The 20,806-nt window shown below is 40.5% G+C and overlaps 2 protein-coding genes across 5 annotated transcripts in view; one reads left to right on the top strand and one right to left on the bottom strand.

Annotated features, from left to right (window-relative positions):
* Positions 1 to 19,847, top strand: part of LOC147025123 (protein arginine N-methyltransferase 1) — a 40,304-nt gene extending 20,457 nt beyond the window's left edge. For all 3 annotated transcript variants that reach the window (XM_085885770.1, XM_085885769.1, XM_085885771.1), the window contains 8 exons: positions 826 to 981; positions 7,564 to 7,627; positions 7,842 to 7,984; positions 10,490 to 10,577; positions 16,395 to 16,510; positions 16,697 to 16,847; positions 17,049 to 17,170; positions 17,563 to 19,847. In XM_085885770.1, the coding sequence (XP_085741896.1) occupies positions 826 to 981; positions 7,564 to 7,627; positions 7,842 to 7,984; positions 10,490 to 10,577; positions 16,395 to 16,510; positions 16,697 to 16,847; positions 17,049 to 17,170; positions 17,563 to 17,646 (924 nt within the window). In that variant the 3' untranslated portion in view covers positions 17,647 to 19,847. The remainder of the gene's footprint in view (positions 1 to 825; positions 982 to 7,563; positions 7,628 to 7,841; positions 7,985 to 10,489; positions 10,578 to 16,394; positions 16,511 to 16,696; positions 16,848 to 17,048; positions 17,171 to 17,562) is intronic.
* The window catches only part of LOC147025121 (EF-hand calcium-binding domain-containing protein 4A-like), a 73,590-nt gene continuing 72,622 nt past the window's right edge, over positions 19,839 to 20,806 (bottom strand). For both annotated transcript variants that reach the window (XM_085885756.1, XM_085885757.1), the window contains one exon: positions 19,839 to 20,529. In XM_085885756.1, coding sequence (XP_085741882.1) covers positions 20,439 to 20,529 — 91 coding nt within the window. In that variant the 3' untranslated portion in view covers positions 19,839 to 20,438. The remainder of the gene's footprint in view (positions 20,530 to 20,806) is intronic.

The raw sequence follows: 20,806 nt of genomic DNA, 5'->3' as shown, positions 1-20,806 counted from the left end.
GATTCGGCTCCACAATTCCCCTGAAAGTATTTCTCTCACTAATTTGGTCTCCAATCGTTTCTTCAAAATCCCACTGATCAGTTTCAACATTCTGAGAACCTTCAGAGTTACTATTGATGATGGAATCGGTATCGGAATCCAATCTCGAAATATACTGTTTCTCTATGTAAAGCCTCCATTTGGATCAAGGTGTGTTCATGGTGTGACGTCACTGGCGAAATCGAAAATCGACACTTTTAGGGCTTTTTTCACCACTTCGTGACTGCCAAGGACTTCTTCGTGATATTGAAGATCGGTACCTTCCGGGTGACGTAGAGAGCTGAAATTTTGCGTGCCGATAGAAACTAAAGCCAATACACCAGAAATAAATCACAGAACCGTCAGACAACATCCATAAATTAAAATCTAAATAAATAAAAAATGAAATGCAGGTGAGTGACCCAAAACAATGGGGAATCACGATTGGTGTGCTTTCACGTTGTGTAAGCACACCCTGCTAGTATACACTGAATATTTATGTATGTGTGTGTATGTATATGTATGTATATATGTGTATATATATATGTATGTATGTATGTATGTATGTATATATATGTATATATATATATATATATATATGTATGTATGTATGTATGTATATATGTATGTATGTGTGTATGTATATATATATATATATATATATATATATATATATATATATATATATATATATATATATATATATATTCTCACATTTTGAAACCTAACTTGTATTTTTCAATGTTGATGATTACACTACAGCATTGCACTTTGTTCCAATGAAGCCCACATTTATTGTACACCAAGGAAATGCTGAAGGATGAAGTGCGCACGCTCACGTACCGCAACGCTGTCTACCATAACAAGCACCTGTTTCGGGACAAGTTCGTGCTTGATGTGGGCAGTGGGACCGGCATTCTGTCCATGTTTGCTGCGAAAGCTGGTGCGAGGAAGGTCTTTGGGGTATGTTCCATTCACTGTCTTGCCAATAATTTATTGTGGGAGTGAGGAAATATGGAGTTTTTAATTTGTGGTCATTTATTTAACGAGCAAATAACCAGCCCTTCGGGTCAGGTTAATTCCCCCACTTTTATAATTTATCGCTTCGAATACCGACTTCCACCAGGCAGCACTTGACGATACACATTTACAGAATTTACATAATTGTGAGAATTGCGGTGCTTCCCCCACCCTGAACCACTGGGACGAGGAATTTTTTTTAATCCCATAAAACCTCCCTGTGCACACCCCGAGGACAATCACTAGTTTTCAACTCGTTCCGTTCAGCATTTTGGGAAGGCATACAAGTCAAACTAACCTGCAAACAAACCCGTAAACAAAAGATGTCACTTTTAGTAATGCTTCGTGCTAAATCTAGTTCCAAATGGCAAAACCTTGCAGCTGATCGGTCCGATGAGATTTTTCCTTGGTAAACATTTGGTTGGGGTGTACTTTATTTGAAATGCCTTGGTGACTATTGGCTACTTTCTGAGCACGACTGTGCATATCTAGTCGGGCAAAACATAGTAAGTCCAAGTGTTACTTAGTCATTTCATGAAGAAAGTGTAACTTTTTAGAATGAAAATATTGATAGATACCAGGTGTAATATTGCACCATTCCTCATTTATTACTGTGGAAGAGGTTCCTCCAATGGATATTCGTAGCCATTTAAAGAATGTGTACGGCGACTTTACCATTGATGTGAGCACCGTTGGACGTTGGGCAAAGCGTTTCAAGAGCGGGGAAACTGGTATCGACGATAAGCCTCAAAGTGGTCGGCGTGCAACCGCAGTGACACCGGAAAACAAGAGTCTGATTGATGCGCTCATTAAATGTCCCATGACACCCAAAAGTACTGAAATTGCATATATATATATATATATATATATATATATATATATATATATATATATATATATATATATATATATATATACATATACATAATGTCCTATAGGAGTTTTTCATCGTGATTTCAGATCTGACTGTTTTTTCACAATACTCATTCTGTAAAATGTAAAATAAAAAAAAAAAACCTCTTCGGGAACGCCCTTAAAAATTCTACTGAAAGGGGCGTAACCCACATGACGTCAACTGCAGGACGACAAAGGCTGCACGCAAATTACTCGGGTTGGTGGTCTACGTTATTCTATTGGCTTCCTGTGTGTTTCCACATTCGATTGGTCGACTCAATTGCTTCGTTCATTTCTGCTTTAAAAAAAATCAAACATTTGGTTTTGAATAATGGATGACATGGACTTTGATTTATCTGGTAGCGACAGTGAGTGTGAGAGAAATGAAGGATTTTGGGCTGAATCACATGGAGAATTGTGGGATAATGTAGTCACAGGAGGTGAAGTTCAGGCAGCTGGAAATGAAATACGGCCTTAGCAGTTCGAGCCCGAAGCAGGACAAGCAGAGAAAAACTGGCGATGAAATTCCCAGCGTTCATGATGATCGGGAGGACATCGAAGGAAGACTTGGCGATAACAACTGGTTAGACTAAATCCTATTCGTAATTCATTAATGTAAATTCGACTTGCATACTGCTCGATATCAGAAATATTTTAGTGACGCAATGTGACCAGCGCAGTGCAGCGCAGCAGACATGTTGCTCCGCGGTGAATTAATCACAAGCAAGGCCAGCCCATGTCATCGACCGTATCTCTCCGCACATAAAATGAAGCAATCTCGCTGTCCGGATACGATGAAAACTTGTGTGCAGAACACACCTTGTGACACAATTGTCTAGAGTAGTCTGACAAATCTGACGTTCTGTTGCATTTTATTTATTTTATTCCTACTGTCGTCATGTAGCACCAGTTGAAAACTATGAAGAAAAGAGAATAATAAAAGAAAGCTACAGCACGTCAGATTTATCGGACGAGTCGGATGGACGACGGATTTATCGGACTAGTCTCGACTCGAGAGTTGACCAGTAACTTGTATTAGCATGCACACAATGTATAAGTCAATGCGTAATAGTCCCGAGGCTATGAGGCTGTGTAATAGGACAGATATATTTGTCTTTCATAGTTGTGCCAACATATTTTTCCCTGTTCAGTATTATAGGACAGATATATTTGTCTTTCATAGTTGTGCCAACATATTTTTCCCTGTTCATTTTTACAGCATTTTGGTTAAATGTTAATGAATAGCAAGCCAATGGAAGCAGTACCTTCACTTTAGAATAAGCCCATGTATGTCGAGTGCTGCCATACCTGGCTTGCATGTATGTGGAATCGTACCTATCCCAGCAGGCTGGTTTCAACGAACAATTCAATAAGCTGCAAAATGTGGGTGCAGGTTTTTCACATTGTTTGATTTTAAAGTTATCTCCTTGCGCCTTGAAATGATGCAATATTAATCTTTCGTATTTTACTTGTATGTCCCTGTAAGTTTATTTTTTAATGGAAACGTTCAACAGTCACATTTAATATTTTGTGGACATGGTATAGCCCTTTATTGTGCATACATGTATTGGATTTGTACACGACTACGACAAGGTAGTAAAGGGATAAATAATTGCCTCGTGATTGTTGTGCATACACGGCTCAGAAGCAGAATTTATTTTCCACGAAACAATCACAGGAATTAAGACGATCAGTGAGATAGCAAACACATGTGCACAATACATTTGTACGTACTTTATACGGCGCGCGACATCTAGTCAATCCACTCTGTGCGAGTTTCTGCAGATGACGTCAACGCTGCGGTTCACTGAAGTCAACTTTTTTAAGCGGCGGGGCATAGCAAGTTGTAAAAAGCACCAGAAATGTTCGAAATATTGGTCTAATTATCCCATTTTTGATTTAAAATAAGAAACATGGGTGATATCTTCACTGGGAAGGTCAAGTTAATATATAAATAAAAAAACCAATGTCACCCCCAGGGTGACCAGTATCTTGCCAAAATGTGAACATGAGTGACTTATTTATTCGAATAAAGTTACTCAAAAATAAGGGTTTCGTCGACCTTGATGCTTGAACTTTTTGTGACCTTGACCTTTGACCTTGACCTTTATATTTTCGTACGGTTAATGGTATCTCTCCAGGACCGTTGTACATGAAATATCAAGAGATTTTGATGAGAACTGAGGAAATTAATTTTTCATGAAAAATCCGTTTTTTCGTCATGACGTCATCAAATGACGTCATAGCGTCAAACTTTTGACAGATCTGGAAAGCACTTATCAAGCGCTTTCATATGAGGTATTACTCGATATGGTATCTAAGATTTCAAAATTTGACCTTGGGGTCAAAAACTTTCGACCTCCAGCACTAACCATGAAGGTCAAGGCCGATCGCTACCAAAAATTAATCAGCTGAGCGCCAGACCATGAACTATATTCCCATGAAGTTTGAAGACGATCCGATCAAAATTACTCAAAAAATAAGGGTTTCGTCGACTCCCCTGATTTGCGACAAAGTGACCTTGACCTTGAAAATTTTATGCGCTGAAAGGGACCTCTATAGGACTCTGATATGTGAAGTTACAAAAATTTCCAGTGATAACTGTGCTCTGCAGAGTGATCGATACATGATTACAGACAAACAAAAAAAAAACTTACAAGCTGACTAACATATCTTGCAAAAACTTCGTTTTGGCAAGATAATAAATTCAAAAAAACCATACATTTCAAACGACCTGTCATAAGAATGATTTTGACCACTTTCAGGAGGCTGTTAAATAGTGTTAGAAATTGTAGAGGAAGCTGAAACTATGCAGACCAATGCGACTACTCGTGTAGTGTATTGTGTACAAAGATCAAGACTGTAAGTATTTTAATTTCAAAATGGCTTCTGAGCATGGAGGTGCAAAAAACATGATTTTCAGACACCTTAAATGGACACTTTCCATTATATCTCCAAAAGTATAAATGCTGCAATAACGAATGAACACTTCCTCAGCTCGAAATGAGGAGCTCTTTCATGTGTTAAAATTTAGGAGAGTTTGCACTTTAAATTAAAATAAACCAATGTCACCCGCAGGGTGACCCGTATCTTGCTAAAAGGTGACCACGTGTGACTTCTTTAAGGTCACACTGAGGTGAACAGAGCTGCTATTCACCAGGAGCGACTCCTTGAGGAATATCTGCCTATGAGAGAATATCTGCCATAATATCTGCCTCTGAGAATCGTTCTACAGAGTAACCATGAAAAATATTCGTTTGCCTCATAACGTCACCAAATGACGTCATAATGTCTCAAGCTTGACATATCTAGAAAGCACTCGTCGAGGTATTCAATTTGAGGTACTACACTATATGGATCCTAAAACTTGAAAATTTGACCTTGGGGTCAAATATGTTTGTTTGACCTTAGGCGCTAACCATGAAGGTCAAGGCCAATCGCCACCAAAAATTAATCAGCTGAGCGCCAGACCATGCCTTATATTCCCATGCAGTTTGAAGACGATCTGATCAAAATTACTCAAAAAATAAGGGTTTCGTCGACTCCCCTGATTTGCGACAGTGACCTTGACCTTCAAAATTTTGTGCGCTGAAAGGGACCTCTATAGGCCTCTGATATGCGAAGTTACAAAAATTTCCAATGATAATTGTGCTCTGCAGAATTTTTTATACGTGATTTCAGACAAACAAAAAAGCATACAAGCTGACTAACATATCGTGCAAAAACTTCGTTTTGGCAAGATAAAAATTTCCAATGATAACTGTGCTCTGCAGAGTGATCGATATGTGATTAGACAAACGAACAAAAAAAAAAACATACAAGCTGACTAACATATCTTGCAAAAACTTCGTTTTGGCAAGATAATAACCAGAAAGTTTTGAGTGTCGTGGGACCTTTAAAGTTAATTGCAGCTGATGGAAACTATGTGGGAAAAATAAATTCGTATTTGCCACATATCTGTGCATATTCCCTTTAATTATCCTCATGTTTTTTGAAAAACAAGGGGATATTGCAATTGCCTCTGTCTGTTGTCTGTCTGTTTGTCTGTCATATTATCTCCTCCTCAATGGTTGGTCAGAAATTCACCAAACTTGTTTTGTTAAGATCACTGAATGGCACAAAGGTGCAAGAGTAGTGTCATTTTGACCCTGCCCCCCCCTGGGAGTGGACAAAAGGTGAAATACCAAAAAATGCAATTACGGGCACATTTTAAAACATTTTTTGAATGAAACTTTGTACATGCAATCAGTATTGAGGAGACACCTGAAATGTCTCACAATTTTTTTTTTTTCGATTTGACCCTCGGTTCATGTCCCAATGAGTAGGGACTTGGGGTCACAACGGAATTTTTTTTTTAACTAAAATTTGATATTGGGTCTTTCCTGGTGGAAGTATTCGCCATCTTTCAACTTTCCTTGAGATGCGAAGCGTGGGGATTTGCGATAGCACGCCATTGACTTCACTCTGCTTACCTTCGCAAACTTTGTTGCGAAGGTTATGTTTTGATCGCTGTGTATTTATTTATTTGTGAATATGTGTGTTTGTTTGTTTGTTTGTTTGTTATTCGCATAACTCCAAAAGTATTGAACTGAATCGCAGCAAATTTGGTGGTATGATTGGTTATTATCCGAGGACCATTTGATTAGATTTTGGGAGCGATCAGGTCAAAGGTCAAGGTCATGAAAAGGTCAAAATCGTCTTTTTACCATAGCGCGGTCAATTTGTATCCAATTTGCATGCAACTAATGCCAAAATGTTCAGAATTCAATGCCCCATCTTGTGATATGTGACATGACACAATGACGTAATAACCCTTATTAGCGGTTGGGAGTCAAAGGTCAGGGGGGGTCACAACATTGCAAAATGTGCGGTTTTAGTCATAACAAGGTCAATTCTTATCCGATTTTCATGAAACCAACACCAAAATGTTGACTGTTCTGTTCCCCACACTCTAATACCAATTACAAAATTCAGAGTACAAAGGTCAAGGTCGAGGTCATGAAAAGGTCAAAATCGTCATTTTGCCATAGTGCGGTCGATTTTTATCCAATTTGCATGCAACCAATGACAAAATGTTGTGAATTCAATGCCCAATCTTGTGATATACGATATCACACAATGACGTCATTACCTTTGTTGGCGGTTTGGGTCAAAGGTCAGGGGGGTCAACGACCTTTATTATCATAATGCAGTCAATTCCTATACAATTTGCACGTAAGTAGATTCAAAATGTTTAGAATTCAATTCCCTATCCTGTGATGTGTAATATTTGACAGTGACTTTATTGGTGAGTTTAAAGCATTGGGGGGTGGGGGGGGGTGTCACTGAACTTATTTGTTATAATGTGACCAGTTGTCATCAGATTGACTTGACACCGACACCCAAAAAGGTCAGGGAGTTCATACAGAAATTGTACAATGTACGTGAAGCAGTGTCAAACAGCAGGAAATTTAATGTTTTTAATCCATCATAACACGTATGAGATGGCAGATGTGGTATGGGATTAAATACCCCCACAATCAACGGTTTCTGGGGGGGGGCGGCAAATGTAGCGTTGGCGAAGGTATGCGCTCTACTGAGTGCCCGTTCTAGTTCTTCAAATGGTTCATGATTTTTGTTTCTACCTTGCAGATCGAGTGCTCAAGTATATGCGATTTCTCTGAGAAGATTATTAGCACGAACAATTTGGATCATGGTGAGAATAAAAAAATGCAAATGATCACCAAAATCAGCACATGTGTTCCCCTCATTGATATATTTATTATCCCTCTCATTGATTGGCTCCTGTAACTTTGTAGTTGAATTGTAGGACTTCCTTATCCTCGATCCCACCTCAAGTACGGGTCCGTTGGCCTTGAATATCCTGTTCTTCTCTTTATTCTTTCCGGGATTCTCCCTGTTTCTCACAGTCATTACAATAATCAAAGGGAAGGTGGAGGAAGTCGAGCTGCCTGTGGAGAAAGTGGACATTATAATCAGCGAGTGGATGGGTTACTGCCTCCTGTACGAGTCTATGCTGAACACTGTGATCTTCGCTCGTGATAAGTGGCTGGTACAATCGGGAGAAGCTCCACCACCATGTATTATTCACCATTAATTGCAGTAAACTTTTGTGGGTTGAGATTTTTTTTCTTTTTATGTGCATGAATGGGAATTGGCGAGAGGGAAATCGTTAATAGAGAGTTCAAAGTATCTGGGATTCATTCATTTTATTTCATGTGTCGCGTGTGGCTGTTGATTTGCATTATTGCTCGGGGTTGGGGGGGGGCAGGGGGCATTGCTGTGCTGCTGATGCAGTTCCCTCCCCCTGTAGGTTAGGGTAGGGATTTTCAATTTTGCCAGGATGCCGGCGATAGCTCACCTACTCTTCATGAAGGACACCGTGATCTTTAATGTCCAACAACTAATGCCGGCAGACGAGATGCCTAGTTTGATGTCCATCTGAGGGACGTCAACCACATTGAAGCCTCACCCTGCCTGCAAAACACCTGGATGACAGTTAATACGTGGGTCAAGATTCAAGTCCAGGCTAGACAGCTCAGAGGCAAGTGTGCATACCTCTAGGCCGTCCTGCCAGCCCAGTATCTGTGATGAAAGGTTTGCAAATAAACTTGGCAGACATTTTCTGTCTGTATTGGGTCGGGGTTGGGGGAGGTCATCATTTAATTGCACTTGCAATGATGGCAGCAAGTTGAGAAAATGAAAGTTGATTAATGTAGAGCGAAGGTAGTGAAAGTAAAAGTGTGGAGTAAAGGAAAATACGTTTGGAAAGAGAGCAGATTAACGGATGGGAAGGGGAAATCTTGGAGCATACGGGGTGGAGCGAGTCAAATATTCCACCATATTTACATATTTTATAATTATATGTACTCTAATATGTCTCCCCTCAACCCCAGTGATCAAAGTATAACTGATGTATCACCTGGTTTATTTTGTAACATTAATCTGATGCTCATAGAGGGTCATTCCATGTCAAATCATCAAAGAATCTGCCGTCATCTCTCAGATTTTTGTAAAACTTTGGGAACCAATTGGGACCCATGAAAAACGGCAAGAACTCAAATATTTTTGCTAACAGCCTCTTAATTAGTGAGATACAGACTAACGAACTTTGGACTAATTAGCACGACGTCACGAATTCAAATGGCCATATCTCTAAAAGTATAACACCTCGAGAGCTGGTTTTGGTGTCATTTTAAAGGTATTTTCATGCCCTATTAATTTGTCTGGGCAACATTTTCCTACCTCCAACCACAAAAAAGTTATCACAAAATATAAACTTCAATCGTGAATCCCCAAAAAATGTATCCTTCAAATTTCCTCAAATTCATCCCAGACATCCTTATGATGTCAAGAAGCTTCCACATAAGTTTTGTGATGGGCACTCCAATAGTTTCTGAGATATGATATGAGCAATAATGTACATGTACGTATGGCATATAGGTTCAAAAATCAGCATTTGTAATGTATTATACAATCATTCTAACCTTGCCATGACAGGGAACACTGAGAACGACCATCAATTGCTTTGAAGTATCATATACTTTCATTTTTAACTGGGCCTGAGGGGAAGAAACAAGTGTTGCTGTTGCTGCATTGAAGAGGAAATTGAAAGCCTCAGTCAGGTTAGTGAACACTGTGTACTTGAACTCACTTATTGATTGTATAATACATTACAAATGCTGATATTCGAACCTATATGCCATACGTACATGTACATTATTGCTCATATCTCGGAAACTATTGGAGTGCCCATCACAAAATTTATGTGGAAGCTTCTTGACATCATAAGGTACCTCTGGGATGAATTTGAGGAAATTTGAAGGATACATTTTTTGGGGATTCACGATTGAAGTTTATATTTTGTGATAACTTTTTTGTGGTTGGAGGTAGGAAAATGTTGCCCAGACAAATTCATAGGGCATGAAAATACCTTTAAAATGACACCAAAACCAGCTCTCTAGGTGTTATACTTTTAGAGATATGGCCATTTGAATTCGCGACGTCGTGATAATTAGTCCAAAGTTCGTTAGTCTGTATCTCACTAATTAAGTGGCTGTTAGCAAAAATATTTAAGTTCTTGCCGTTTTCCATGGGTCCCAATTGGTTCCCAAAGTTTTACAAAAATCTGAGAGATGACGGCAGATTCTTTGATGATTTGACATGGAATGACCCTAGAGGAGCTTGTACATAAATTGCATGCAGGACCAAGACATGAGCAGACATTAATTTAACATGAATTACAAGAACAGTGATGGACAATGAGCAAATACATATAGCATATGGGATTTGAACCTGGTTTTTCTAGCACCATGAGCCACCATTTTGGATAGGAATACGAAATGGGCCAACCCAAAACCGTTTTTATTTTCCGAATCAAAACATGTCCATCTCATTTTGCCTGTCCATCTTGCATTCACACTTTTCAAAAAAAACAAAAAACAAACGTCTTGGCCATCTTGGAATGTTTTTAGTATTTTGGAGTTTTAGGTTCAAAACATCCTGTACAAACCTGGTTCCCCTTCTTTGCTGGACATATCCTTCTCTGTTTCTTCAGAAACCTGGAGGTTTGATCTTCCCAGACAGGGCCACTCTCTACATAACCGCAATTGAGGACAGGCAGTACAAGGACTACAAGATTCACTGTAAGTTTAATTGTGTGTGTGTGTGTGTGTGTGTGTGTGTGTGTGTGTGTGTGTGTGTGTGTGTGTGTGTGTGTGTGTGTGTGTGTGTGTGTGTGTGTGTGTGTGTGTGTGTGTGTGTGTGTGTGTGTGTGTGTGTGCGTGTGCGCGCGCTTTGGGGGTGCATTTTGATTTTACATAACACATTTAATTTGTTGCAATCTGTGCTCAAAACTAAAAACAGCCAATAAGCTGGAGGTGTCATGACAATATGAGATGTTTTCAATTGGGTTGTGCTCCAGGATCCTGAAAATTATCTGGCTGAAATATATGTTTGGTGTTTATTGACAATGATGGTTCTGCCAACCTAATATATTCCTTAATTATTTATCTTGGTTTATTTGATGAGCACATGATCTCCCTTGTGTGATTGCACTTTTACCCTGCGTGTGAAGCGAAAAAGCGGGGTTAAGCAATTGGTTCACTTCTGTCTGTTTGATGGTCTGTCTGTCTACAGACGTCAGTTTATGATCGAGGAACTATGTCCTGTGCTTTATTTCAATGGAATGCTATATTTTAAACATGAATCAGAAAACGAACATGTCGTTTAGCAGCACTTTGGCTCTGAATAAAGGACACAAACAACAGACACAAATCTGAATAAAGGACACAAACAACAGACAACAGACAATGTAATGCATTAAATATGGTGATGTAAAAGATGCTGCATCAATGGCGGTAAACTTCCCAAAAACTTTTTTTCTTCAACTTTTAAAAATCCTTATTTTATTTAAATTTAATTGTATACTTGAACACTGTAGAACATGTCGCCTTATTGGCACTTTCAAAGCCCTTCCGTTTAGCAGTACTTGGACAAAGTAGAGACATTTTATATCATCACGAATAATCAAATTTGTCGCTCGCAGATCCTGAACTGTGCCCCACCCCCCCCCCAAGACTGTATGGGGTAAGGTTTTTTATGAACTCGAGTTTTTCTTTATTTCTCAAACTACCCTACTCCCCTTCCATACTTCCATACTCTTGCCATCAAACGAAGTATTACACAAGGTAGTCGTGCTTATCCTCGAGTCAGGACTGCATTTTGTTTCATGTCATTTTGCCATGGTTTATACTGCTGCTTGTTATTTAATCACCTTAAACGTATCATCGTTGGGACATTGTATGGCTGCAAAATTAAAAATGAGCTTGCTACGGTAAGAAAAGAGCAAACTGCATTCAGGGCAGCTATGTCTCTATGCATTTCCTTAATATCACGACATATAATTAGTTCCTCGGAGTTTCAAAAATGTCCAGACAGTTGCAACTGGTGGTTGGCTTATTTGAGGATACAGAGTTATATTCATTTCATCCCAATCACAACCTCAATTTGACTTTTAATAACAGTGTTATTTGTGAATCGCCAAATCTCATCGTATACTTGCAGATGGACTGACAAGGTAGCAAGTCGAACTCAACAAATTTCAACCCATACCACAGCTATCATGGCATCCAACCAAACAAGAAAACTATGGAAAACTTAAAACTTTGGGAGCTAGGGATTTCATGGAACATGTTACCTCAGGCAGTGTTCAAGTACTGTCGGACCCTGACATTTGCGGGGGATACATTCTTGAAAAATGCTGTGAATGTTGAATTTGTGAATGTTGGGGCATTGTTTCAATTGGAAAAGGGGGGATAGGTTCCCGGCAGTTCGTGATTCATAAGGGAATATCAAAAATCCCGTGAAAAACGGCGATTACACAAAGCACAGGGCCGTGAATGTACTGCAGAAGCAGGTCAGAAAAACCACGAATATGCCTGTGAAAAAAACTGTGAATACGTGAAGCACAGGGTCGCGAATGTAGAAGCAGTTAAGAAAAACCATGGAAAAAACAAACAAACAAACCACGATTATGCGAAGCACGTGGCCACAAATGTAGAAGGAGGTCACATTCTATGAACCACGAATAGTGGAACCACGACTGTCGGGGACCAACAGTATATACTTCAATCTCAATAAAATAATAATTATGAAGATCATTAAAAAAATAATTCCCAAAGTGTAGCATTACTGAAGCGGTCTTGTACATCACCTTATTTAACATGTCTCCAAGTACTGCTAAACAGAAGGGTATTGGAAGTGACAAGAAGGTGATTTGTGTTCTGCAGTGTTCAAGTATGAAATTCAATTTAAATAAAATAAAGATTGTAAAAGTTGTACAAATAAATAAATTCTGGTATTTGCCACCGTTGACGCCGTTGAACAAGGTTGAAAACGAGCTTTGGTATTACCCCATAAAAGCCCAAAGCTGAGCCAGTTGATACAAGGGTACCAGGCAAGACCTGCTTGATCCTGCAGCACACGATCAATCTTTCTGCCATTCCGGCACAACAAGCAGTGCCATGTACCGTGGCCATGAGTGAGTTGAGTGTGCATCTTGTCAGAAAAACTGTAAGCTGTCTTAACTTGGTCTCTCTACTCCTCTCCCCACATCACTGCCATTAACTCGTTTAAATTCAAACTTCAGTCAGCCAATTTGCTCGAAGTAGAAGAAAGAATTAGCATTTAATCTGGAATCCCGATGTTAACTTGTTCTGTCTGTCCGTCTCTTTGTTTACAATGTTCTGCACGTCTTCATTCCTCTGCCCAGAGAACTGGAAAAATCCTAAGTACTTTTATTGTAGATTATTGATTGAAGTAAAGAACTTGAGATTTCTGTCATTAAATAACTTGTTGACTTGAAGAGCTTTGAAAGTGGTTTCCTTGTTTATTCATTTTATTTATACCGAGAGTAAACTTTTTCTGAAAGCCTGAAGATTAGTGAAATCAAGTGGTTTATTATTATTTTTAATGTACTGCACAAAGTAACTTTTCATTGACAGTTGCAAGATCTTATCACTCAGCAATTCTTGTGATTGAGTCACACCAACACAATCAATTGAACCAGTACGACCGTGGCACATCGTTCCTTCAGAATAGCCAGTGGACCTCTGGTATCATGTCGAGGCCCAGCTTATGACGATCAATTTGTGCACAAGGGTTTTCAGTAAAATGTCACTTATTCTCAGTCGGTGGCACTACCCAACCTAATGTTAAGTGGAAATAGGGGGGGGGGGTGTATAGCTAGACTGTGGTGAGTGTGGTATGTGTTTCCAGTAGGTTAGATTGTCATGTAATTAGGATCTGTCAGACCAAGCAAATCGTTTGTTACACATGATGCTGAGGAGGCAGCATATGTAATTTATAGACAGGATAGACATTTATTATGTATGTGTAAATACCTGTTGTTTGTAGGCATGGTGAGGTGTGGACTTCCCAAACACAGAGGCACACGTGTCACGTATGTGAAAGGCCGATAATGATATCTCTGGCGAGTTTGTGCCAGCCATGGTGGTGTAGAGTGGGTTGTGGAGCCCACAAGAAAAGATGGTACATTTATTTTTATTGGGGCCACCCCCACAGGCGGCACCCCAGAGAAAGATAGGAGGAAGGAGACGACTTCACTCACAAGCAGATATATAAGGTCTAGCAAGTGGTCCACGGAGGAGCTTATGAGGCAGTTTGTGAAGAAGAGACTATTGTGGTTCGCTCTGCAGAATGTTTGGGATGGACGCAAGCTGGTACCACCCTGCCTTTGGAGAGGGGAAGGAAAACCTCAGACAAGAGAGCTACACATGCACAGAGTGCAAAGAAGCACTTTGAGGATGAAGAAGTGCCGATCAGGAGGCCTTGTTGGGGAAAAATGATGGAGGATCACATGGCCTGGTTGAAGGCCGACTTATTGCTGGCCCTTCTCGTGGCTGTTTGACCTCATCTTTGGAAACGACAGTCGCTGGCTCTCATCTCACTCCTGGTTGCATCGAGTTCTGCGTCCAGCCTGCGCATCGTAGAGAAAAGGGAAATCCTTTCTGCATTTTTGTCTTGTTGTACGAGTGTGATCTGTGGCACCTCTCGTATGTTCGGTTTTGTGTTTTTATTTTATCACCATTGTATATAAATTTGCGTGTTCCCATTCTTCTGCTTGTGCCTTTTGACTTGCTTGGTTTGTTCCATTTATTATAGCGTCTTGTCGATCCTCTTCCCTCTACTTTGCTTTTCAAATATATCCTTTAAAAGGTAAGTTAAACGTGATCGAGCCATCTGCTTCCCGTGTGGGTATGGCGTCGATTTTGACTCATTTCGAAAACCTTGGGGAACATTAAAGTAGAGTAATAACTGGATGCAGTGCCAAAAACGACCGTTTGGACCATCTCCCAGGATGCATGGTCCCGGCGCTGAGTAATCCTTTGTGAATGGGTACTCGGATGCCACAATATTATCATGAGTGTTTGATAGGCTAAGCAGATGATAGTTGTCAATCCCGTTAGGATTTAAGCATCTTTCTTCCATTTTATGCATCTAATAAACTAACAATTTAATCTGATAGAAGTTAATATTGTCACATAGACAGTCGCTAATGTCTCCCTGCTGCTGTTTGCTCCACGAATGGCCCAACTAATGGAGGCTGCACTCGAGCGGAGAACGCAGATCCTTATCTGGGTGGGAACTGTACACCTTCGGCCTCTGGACGAGTTCTTGAAGTGAACTTGCGTCTCCCCCAGGATTTCCAATGGGCCAAAACGGTTCGTGCGCGGAAGGTGGGAATCAGGCGGACATGTTTTCTTCAGAGCTAAAAACAATTTATTACGATGCAAGACAACACAAACGGAGAATCCTAGATGAAAATTAAGACAGTAGCAAATAAATAGAGTAATAAATACTCACATAATCAGAGACCTAAGGGACCACAGGCACCCAACCACTCACTCATCAATGAGGAGAAAAGCCAGAAAAGGACTTAAGGTGGGCAGGTCTCCAGATGGAGAAGCTTGCCACAGTCATGAAGGCTCAGTCCCAGGGTCTTTGGGTCAGACTGTATGGGGTTGCAATGTCGTTCCACATGGCCACCAGCACGGAGTGTGCTTGGCTGTGACCATGACTCTTCCATCAAAAGACCCACCAGACTGCTTCTCTGCTCCTGTCAAAAGTCCCTCGCTAGCTCCCATGTGTGGCCTTTTATCACCTTCCCCATGGCCACGCCCACAGCATCCTTCACCTCCAGTCCGAAACCGCCAATCATATGGTAATCAGCCGCCGCCGTGATGACGTCACGTTGACCGGCTGTCATCACAGTGCCCCTAAACCAGCACTCCCTGCGGGCCTCCTTTCTCTCAGACCTTTTGGTCTTCCAGCGCAGGCCGCAGGGAAGTTTGTGCAGCTACAAATGGGATGCCAACTCAGCCATTGCAGTTCTCCTGACCCCACCCTTCCTTGCCTTGCCTTACCTTACCTGGGCCTTGCCTTGTTATACAGAGAGGAAACGTATGAATTACACTATCCTAGCTGGCTTTAGAATTAACTATACTGCCTCTCACTGCATCCATAAGAGCAGGACAACTTCAGGCTAACGGGTCCCTGGTTACAGAAAAGTATCTTACCGGAGTGAACACATGTACCACGCAAACTTAACATCCTCGTTAGTATGTAACAATGCTGTATATTATATCGGGCACATGTTTCTCTGTTTTTGTCTTTGAGTCAATAAAATGTATTCAGAGAATAGTAATACTACTTTTCCTTGTTTCATTCTTTTGATTTTTTTTATCCTGTGCAAAAAATGTAATATTCAAGGTGTAAAATCTGGTTTAAATGTTTGTGTCAGGGAATTTCCAAGCTAAAGAAAATTTTGGGTCTTTTGCGATGGTGACTAAGCTTTTAAATGATTTAGTGGAGGCCCAGAGTGATCCTTGTGTTAGTACATTAATGTCCACAAAGTGCAAAGTGTATTGCCTTTTCTGCAGGGTGGGAGAATGTTTATGGCTTTGACATGACCTGTATCCGAGATCTGGCCATAAAAGAGCCTTTGGTTGATGTTGTCGATCCCAAACAAATTGTGACAAACTCATGCTTGATAAAGGTGAGGTCCATGTGCACATTTGGCTGCTCAATGATCACTTTTACCAATCCGTGTGATTTGTTTAACTTTCATTATTTGTGACATGACATCAGTGTTTAGAATTCCTGCAAGAGAGCATCAGGCTGCACGATGAGTTTTGACCCCTGACTCGTATAATGGATAATGCTCTTTCCTATTCCTTGGCAGGAGGTGGACATCTACACAGTCAGTGTGGATGACTTGACCTTTACTTCGCCATTTTGTCTACAAGTAAACCGTAATGACTACATCCATGCCCTGGTGGCATACTTCAACATCGAGTTCACCAAGTGTCACAAAAGGACAGGCTTCTCTACCGGTACAATACAATGACTCCCTTTCCCATTTTTTTCATACAATGTTATGGTACAATGACTCACTTGCCATTTTTCAGTTCTTATGTGCATATAAAACAGCTCACTTCTTCAGGATTTAAAGCTTGCAGTATTTATTTGCCAAACCAAACTGATAACACTGTAAAATAACCTATTGCCACTGCGATCGCTTCCAACTGTGTTAGGCCCCGATGCTGCTTACTCTCATTGGAAGCAAACTGTTTTCTACCTTGACGATTACCTCACGGTAAGGAGAGGAGAAGAGCTTTATGGAGCTATTACCATGAAGCCAAATGCGAAAAATAACGTAAGTTTACTCACTGCCTTATTGCTAGATGAGAATAGACATCTAAAGTGATATGTATATATATTTTGCCTTGTGAAGCTTTTATACACACTCACTGCCACCCCCCCCCCTCACCTCTTGTCGGTCATAGTGTCGCCGCCCCTTCCCCACCATCTTACCGGTCGCAGTGTCGCTGCCCCCCCCCCATGCCAGTCACAGTGTCACAACCCCTTTGCCGTCCCGGCCTCAATTTCGTTCCATCCTCTGCTGAAGACAATTTTTTGGAAAGTTGTGTCCTAATTTAACGCTTATTCCCTCTTCCTTATGCATTTATTTACACTACATACAATTGAGATCGTTCCATGTTCAGATATGCTGATATGTTTGTCATATCCTTCATTGTTTTGAATTAGCGGGACTTGGACTTCAACATCGATGTGGAATTCAAGGGGCAGCTGTGTGAGATTTCCAACACGCAAGATTACAGGATGCGCTGACCACGGCATCCACACCCTCCAATTTCCCACCAAATGCCGCCACTTGTCTCTGACATTTGCGGCTCGAGTCGTGCGTCTTTCACCTGATGGAGTATTGTGCTGCAGGAGTTTGGTTGTGTACACATTAAGACTTGCTACCTTTCGTTTCTCTATCACCTTGTGCTCCAGGACAATTTTTCTGACCGACCTGCAATGGTGCCAGGCCTGATCTCGTCAGTTGGTGGACGTGTTGTTTGTGGCAACTCTATGTTTGTCTTCATTAATTTGAAAGTGGTGAAGTAGAAAATGTGGAGTAATTATTTTTGCATCTTTAGCTGGGGTTTCAAGTTTTTGTTTACCCAAGTTTTCACTTTTTTTTGTTTTTTTTTCCTGGTGTTATTCTTCTTTTGTTACGATGGCTCATCAAAAAGTAAGCCTCATGTAACACATTTGCATCTCTGGTGCCCATTATTATTATTATTATTATTATTATTGTAATTGTTTTTATTCTTATTGTTCACTGCATCCATGGCCATCGTTACTCATCTCATTTTACCGTCTCCCCAAGATTACGTTTTCCAACTGAATCTCATCTTATCCATTTACAAACTCTTCGGTCGACAAACTTGCTCTTCAAATTCCTCGAGGCTGTGTCTGCTCGGTGAATCCATGTGCGCATTTTCCAAGCAAACTACAAAAACGAATAAATAAAACTCGTCTCCTTTTGATACCTGATGATAATTATTTTTCTCTTTCTTGTTGCTGTTGTTTTTAATTCTGCACATTGGTGCTTGAATTGTTTCATGGTGGTGCATAGCCCTGGTACTTTTGTTGCTGGTACCCGGAACTGTGGACGTGAAATGTGATTGTTTGTTTTGACACTTTTGATTCCAGTCAACTGGACTCCGACCTGCCTGGCGATTGAGCAGTTCTGCAGGACACTATTTTTCCTCCCTTTTTAAAAACTCCTTCCCTTTGTTTTACCTTTTGGGGAGCACGGACGTGCCTCTTGATGCCGCTAGAAAGCGGACTGAGCATGCTTAGCTAACTTCACTTCTCTTTTTGGTCCTCTCCACGTGCTTGAATGTTGCTCTCATTTTCAAATTACAATATGCCAATGTCCAGGAGAAATAATTTGAGTGACCTGTAGATGTGAGTGCAATTCCCACACGGAAAAAGCAAATATCTGATGTTTCTAAAGTTTAATCGTTTTATGATGTGTACATTTGTTTTAGTAGGTAAAGGTGCATTAACAGGAAATGATGGACCACTGGTAAGTGGTATCTGAGGAAGCTTACCAATTTTGTATGAAAAGGCCACTCGTAAATATCATCATCTTCATCAATGTACCATACTTTTGACAGAGCATCGGTGCTGCAGAAGCAGTCCATTTCTGAGAGTTATGCTAGGTGGGTTTGTCGTTGCCTTCCCCAGCAGTCAGTGAGATCCGGAATTTGGAATTTGGCCAGGGTGCAGGTGATAAGTCCCCTTTTCTTCCCGACGGACACCGTGGGACCTTTAACATCAACCAACAACCAGTGCTGACAAACGAATCCTCTGGCTTAATGTCCTTACAACGGACGGCCCGCACATTAGTGCATCACCCCTGCATGCGGCGAAAACACTAAGATGACAGTTTATAGCTGGGTAGAGATCAAAATCCAGGCTAGACAGCTTAAAGGCGAGTGCACTTGCTTCTGAGCTATCCTTAATGCTCCTCCACCCCCCCCACCCCAAATCCTCCCCCATAAGTCTAGAGAAGCATTAAAACACAAACTCGAATATTTGCTGTGGTAATCCAATGCCGAGGGCAATTATCTGCATGGAGAAGTTTCTTGGAGCAAGCGCTGCAACCCTATGCTTTCTGTCTTCGAGCTTACTGTAAAATGGGATGGTTTTGAGTGTTCTTCCGATGAATTGCTAATGCCTGAAATGTTAGCTTTCTTTGGCTTCCCACAGTGTTTTGGCTCACCTTTGTCAACCACTAGTTGATGAAACCTATTATCCAAGAATAAGGGAATCATGGCGTGAAAGGCTCACTTTGGATGCACCTTTCGAAATGGCAAACACCTTCATGCTAACAGCTCAGTTAAAAGGAGCCTGCTGTTTTCTGCATTTTGCTCTTTTATTTGAAATATCTGAACACTGAACTCTGTACCTTTTTGAAACTTTTATTTCTGTTCATAAATAAAAATGAAGGTCCTTCATTGGACTTGTTCTAACTTTGTTTTCGAGATTTATTATTTCTTACATGCCAAACAGACATCTCATGTTGCATATAAAACAAAACGCACAGTGGCTTTGACAATTTTTCTCCGTCATTACTGCACTGATTATTATTATTTTTTTTTTGCCAGGTGCCACCGCTGAAGAAAAGGCACATTGCACATAAGATGACTTGATCCAAGCTCGTGTTCTCGGTGAGTTGTGGCTTCACGTTACCTTCCGTGTAATGAGATGGTGATTAGCCTCCGAGGGTAGATCGACTTTCTATAGTTTATATCGAGAATTTTTTCGATATTTTCCACATTTTTTTTTTTTTTTGAATAGTTGTCGTTCTTCCATTGGCTTCAACCTTGAGCTAACTGCATCTTTGCTTGTTGAAGCATTTTTGATGCTCCGGGCATTAAGAAGTATCAACAATTTGTATTTGAGAAGATTCCTCTGAAGTAGTGGTGGGTACAAATGATTCTCCAAAAATGATACCCGAGAGTACGATGCTTTCGGAAGGTGTTTTCACGATTTCTTGCATCTTTCGGAGAACTGCAGAGATTCTGAAGACCACGACTTAAGAATCATATATATATATAACCTCACAAACAGCAACTCTTTGTCAAAATGTCGTCTTTTTGTTGGAGTTTCAGTAATTTTTCTTTCTGCTTGTCTTCTTGTTCAGCCAGTAATCTGTCACAACACAACGGATAGAGTACAAAAGTCGAGCAATTACAAAAATGTGTGCAAGTCTTCCGGCGGAAGCATGGATGTGATGGTTACGTGGAAATAGGAATGCCGTGCGAAGGAAGGAGAAACGTTTTGATTTTTATGTTTGCAGAGTATCTTCGTAAAAGTATTCACACAGTACTGCAAACCAGGTATGGGAATTTTTGTGGTATTTAAAAATAGGAGCAAGGTCCAAAAAAACATAGGATTTTGTCAAACTTTAAATGCATGATGGAGAGAT

The sequence above is a fragment of the Eptatretus burgeri genome, chromosome 6 (assembly GCF_056783735.1).
Source record: "Eptatretus burgeri isolate ZD-2024b chromosome 6, Ebu_testis_v1, whole genome shotgun sequence".
Lineage (NCBI taxonomy): Eukaryota > Metazoa > Chordata > Myxini > Myxiniformes > Myxinidae > Eptatretus > Eptatretus burgeri.
This window is presented reverse-complemented; position numbering and strand designations above follow the sequence as displayed.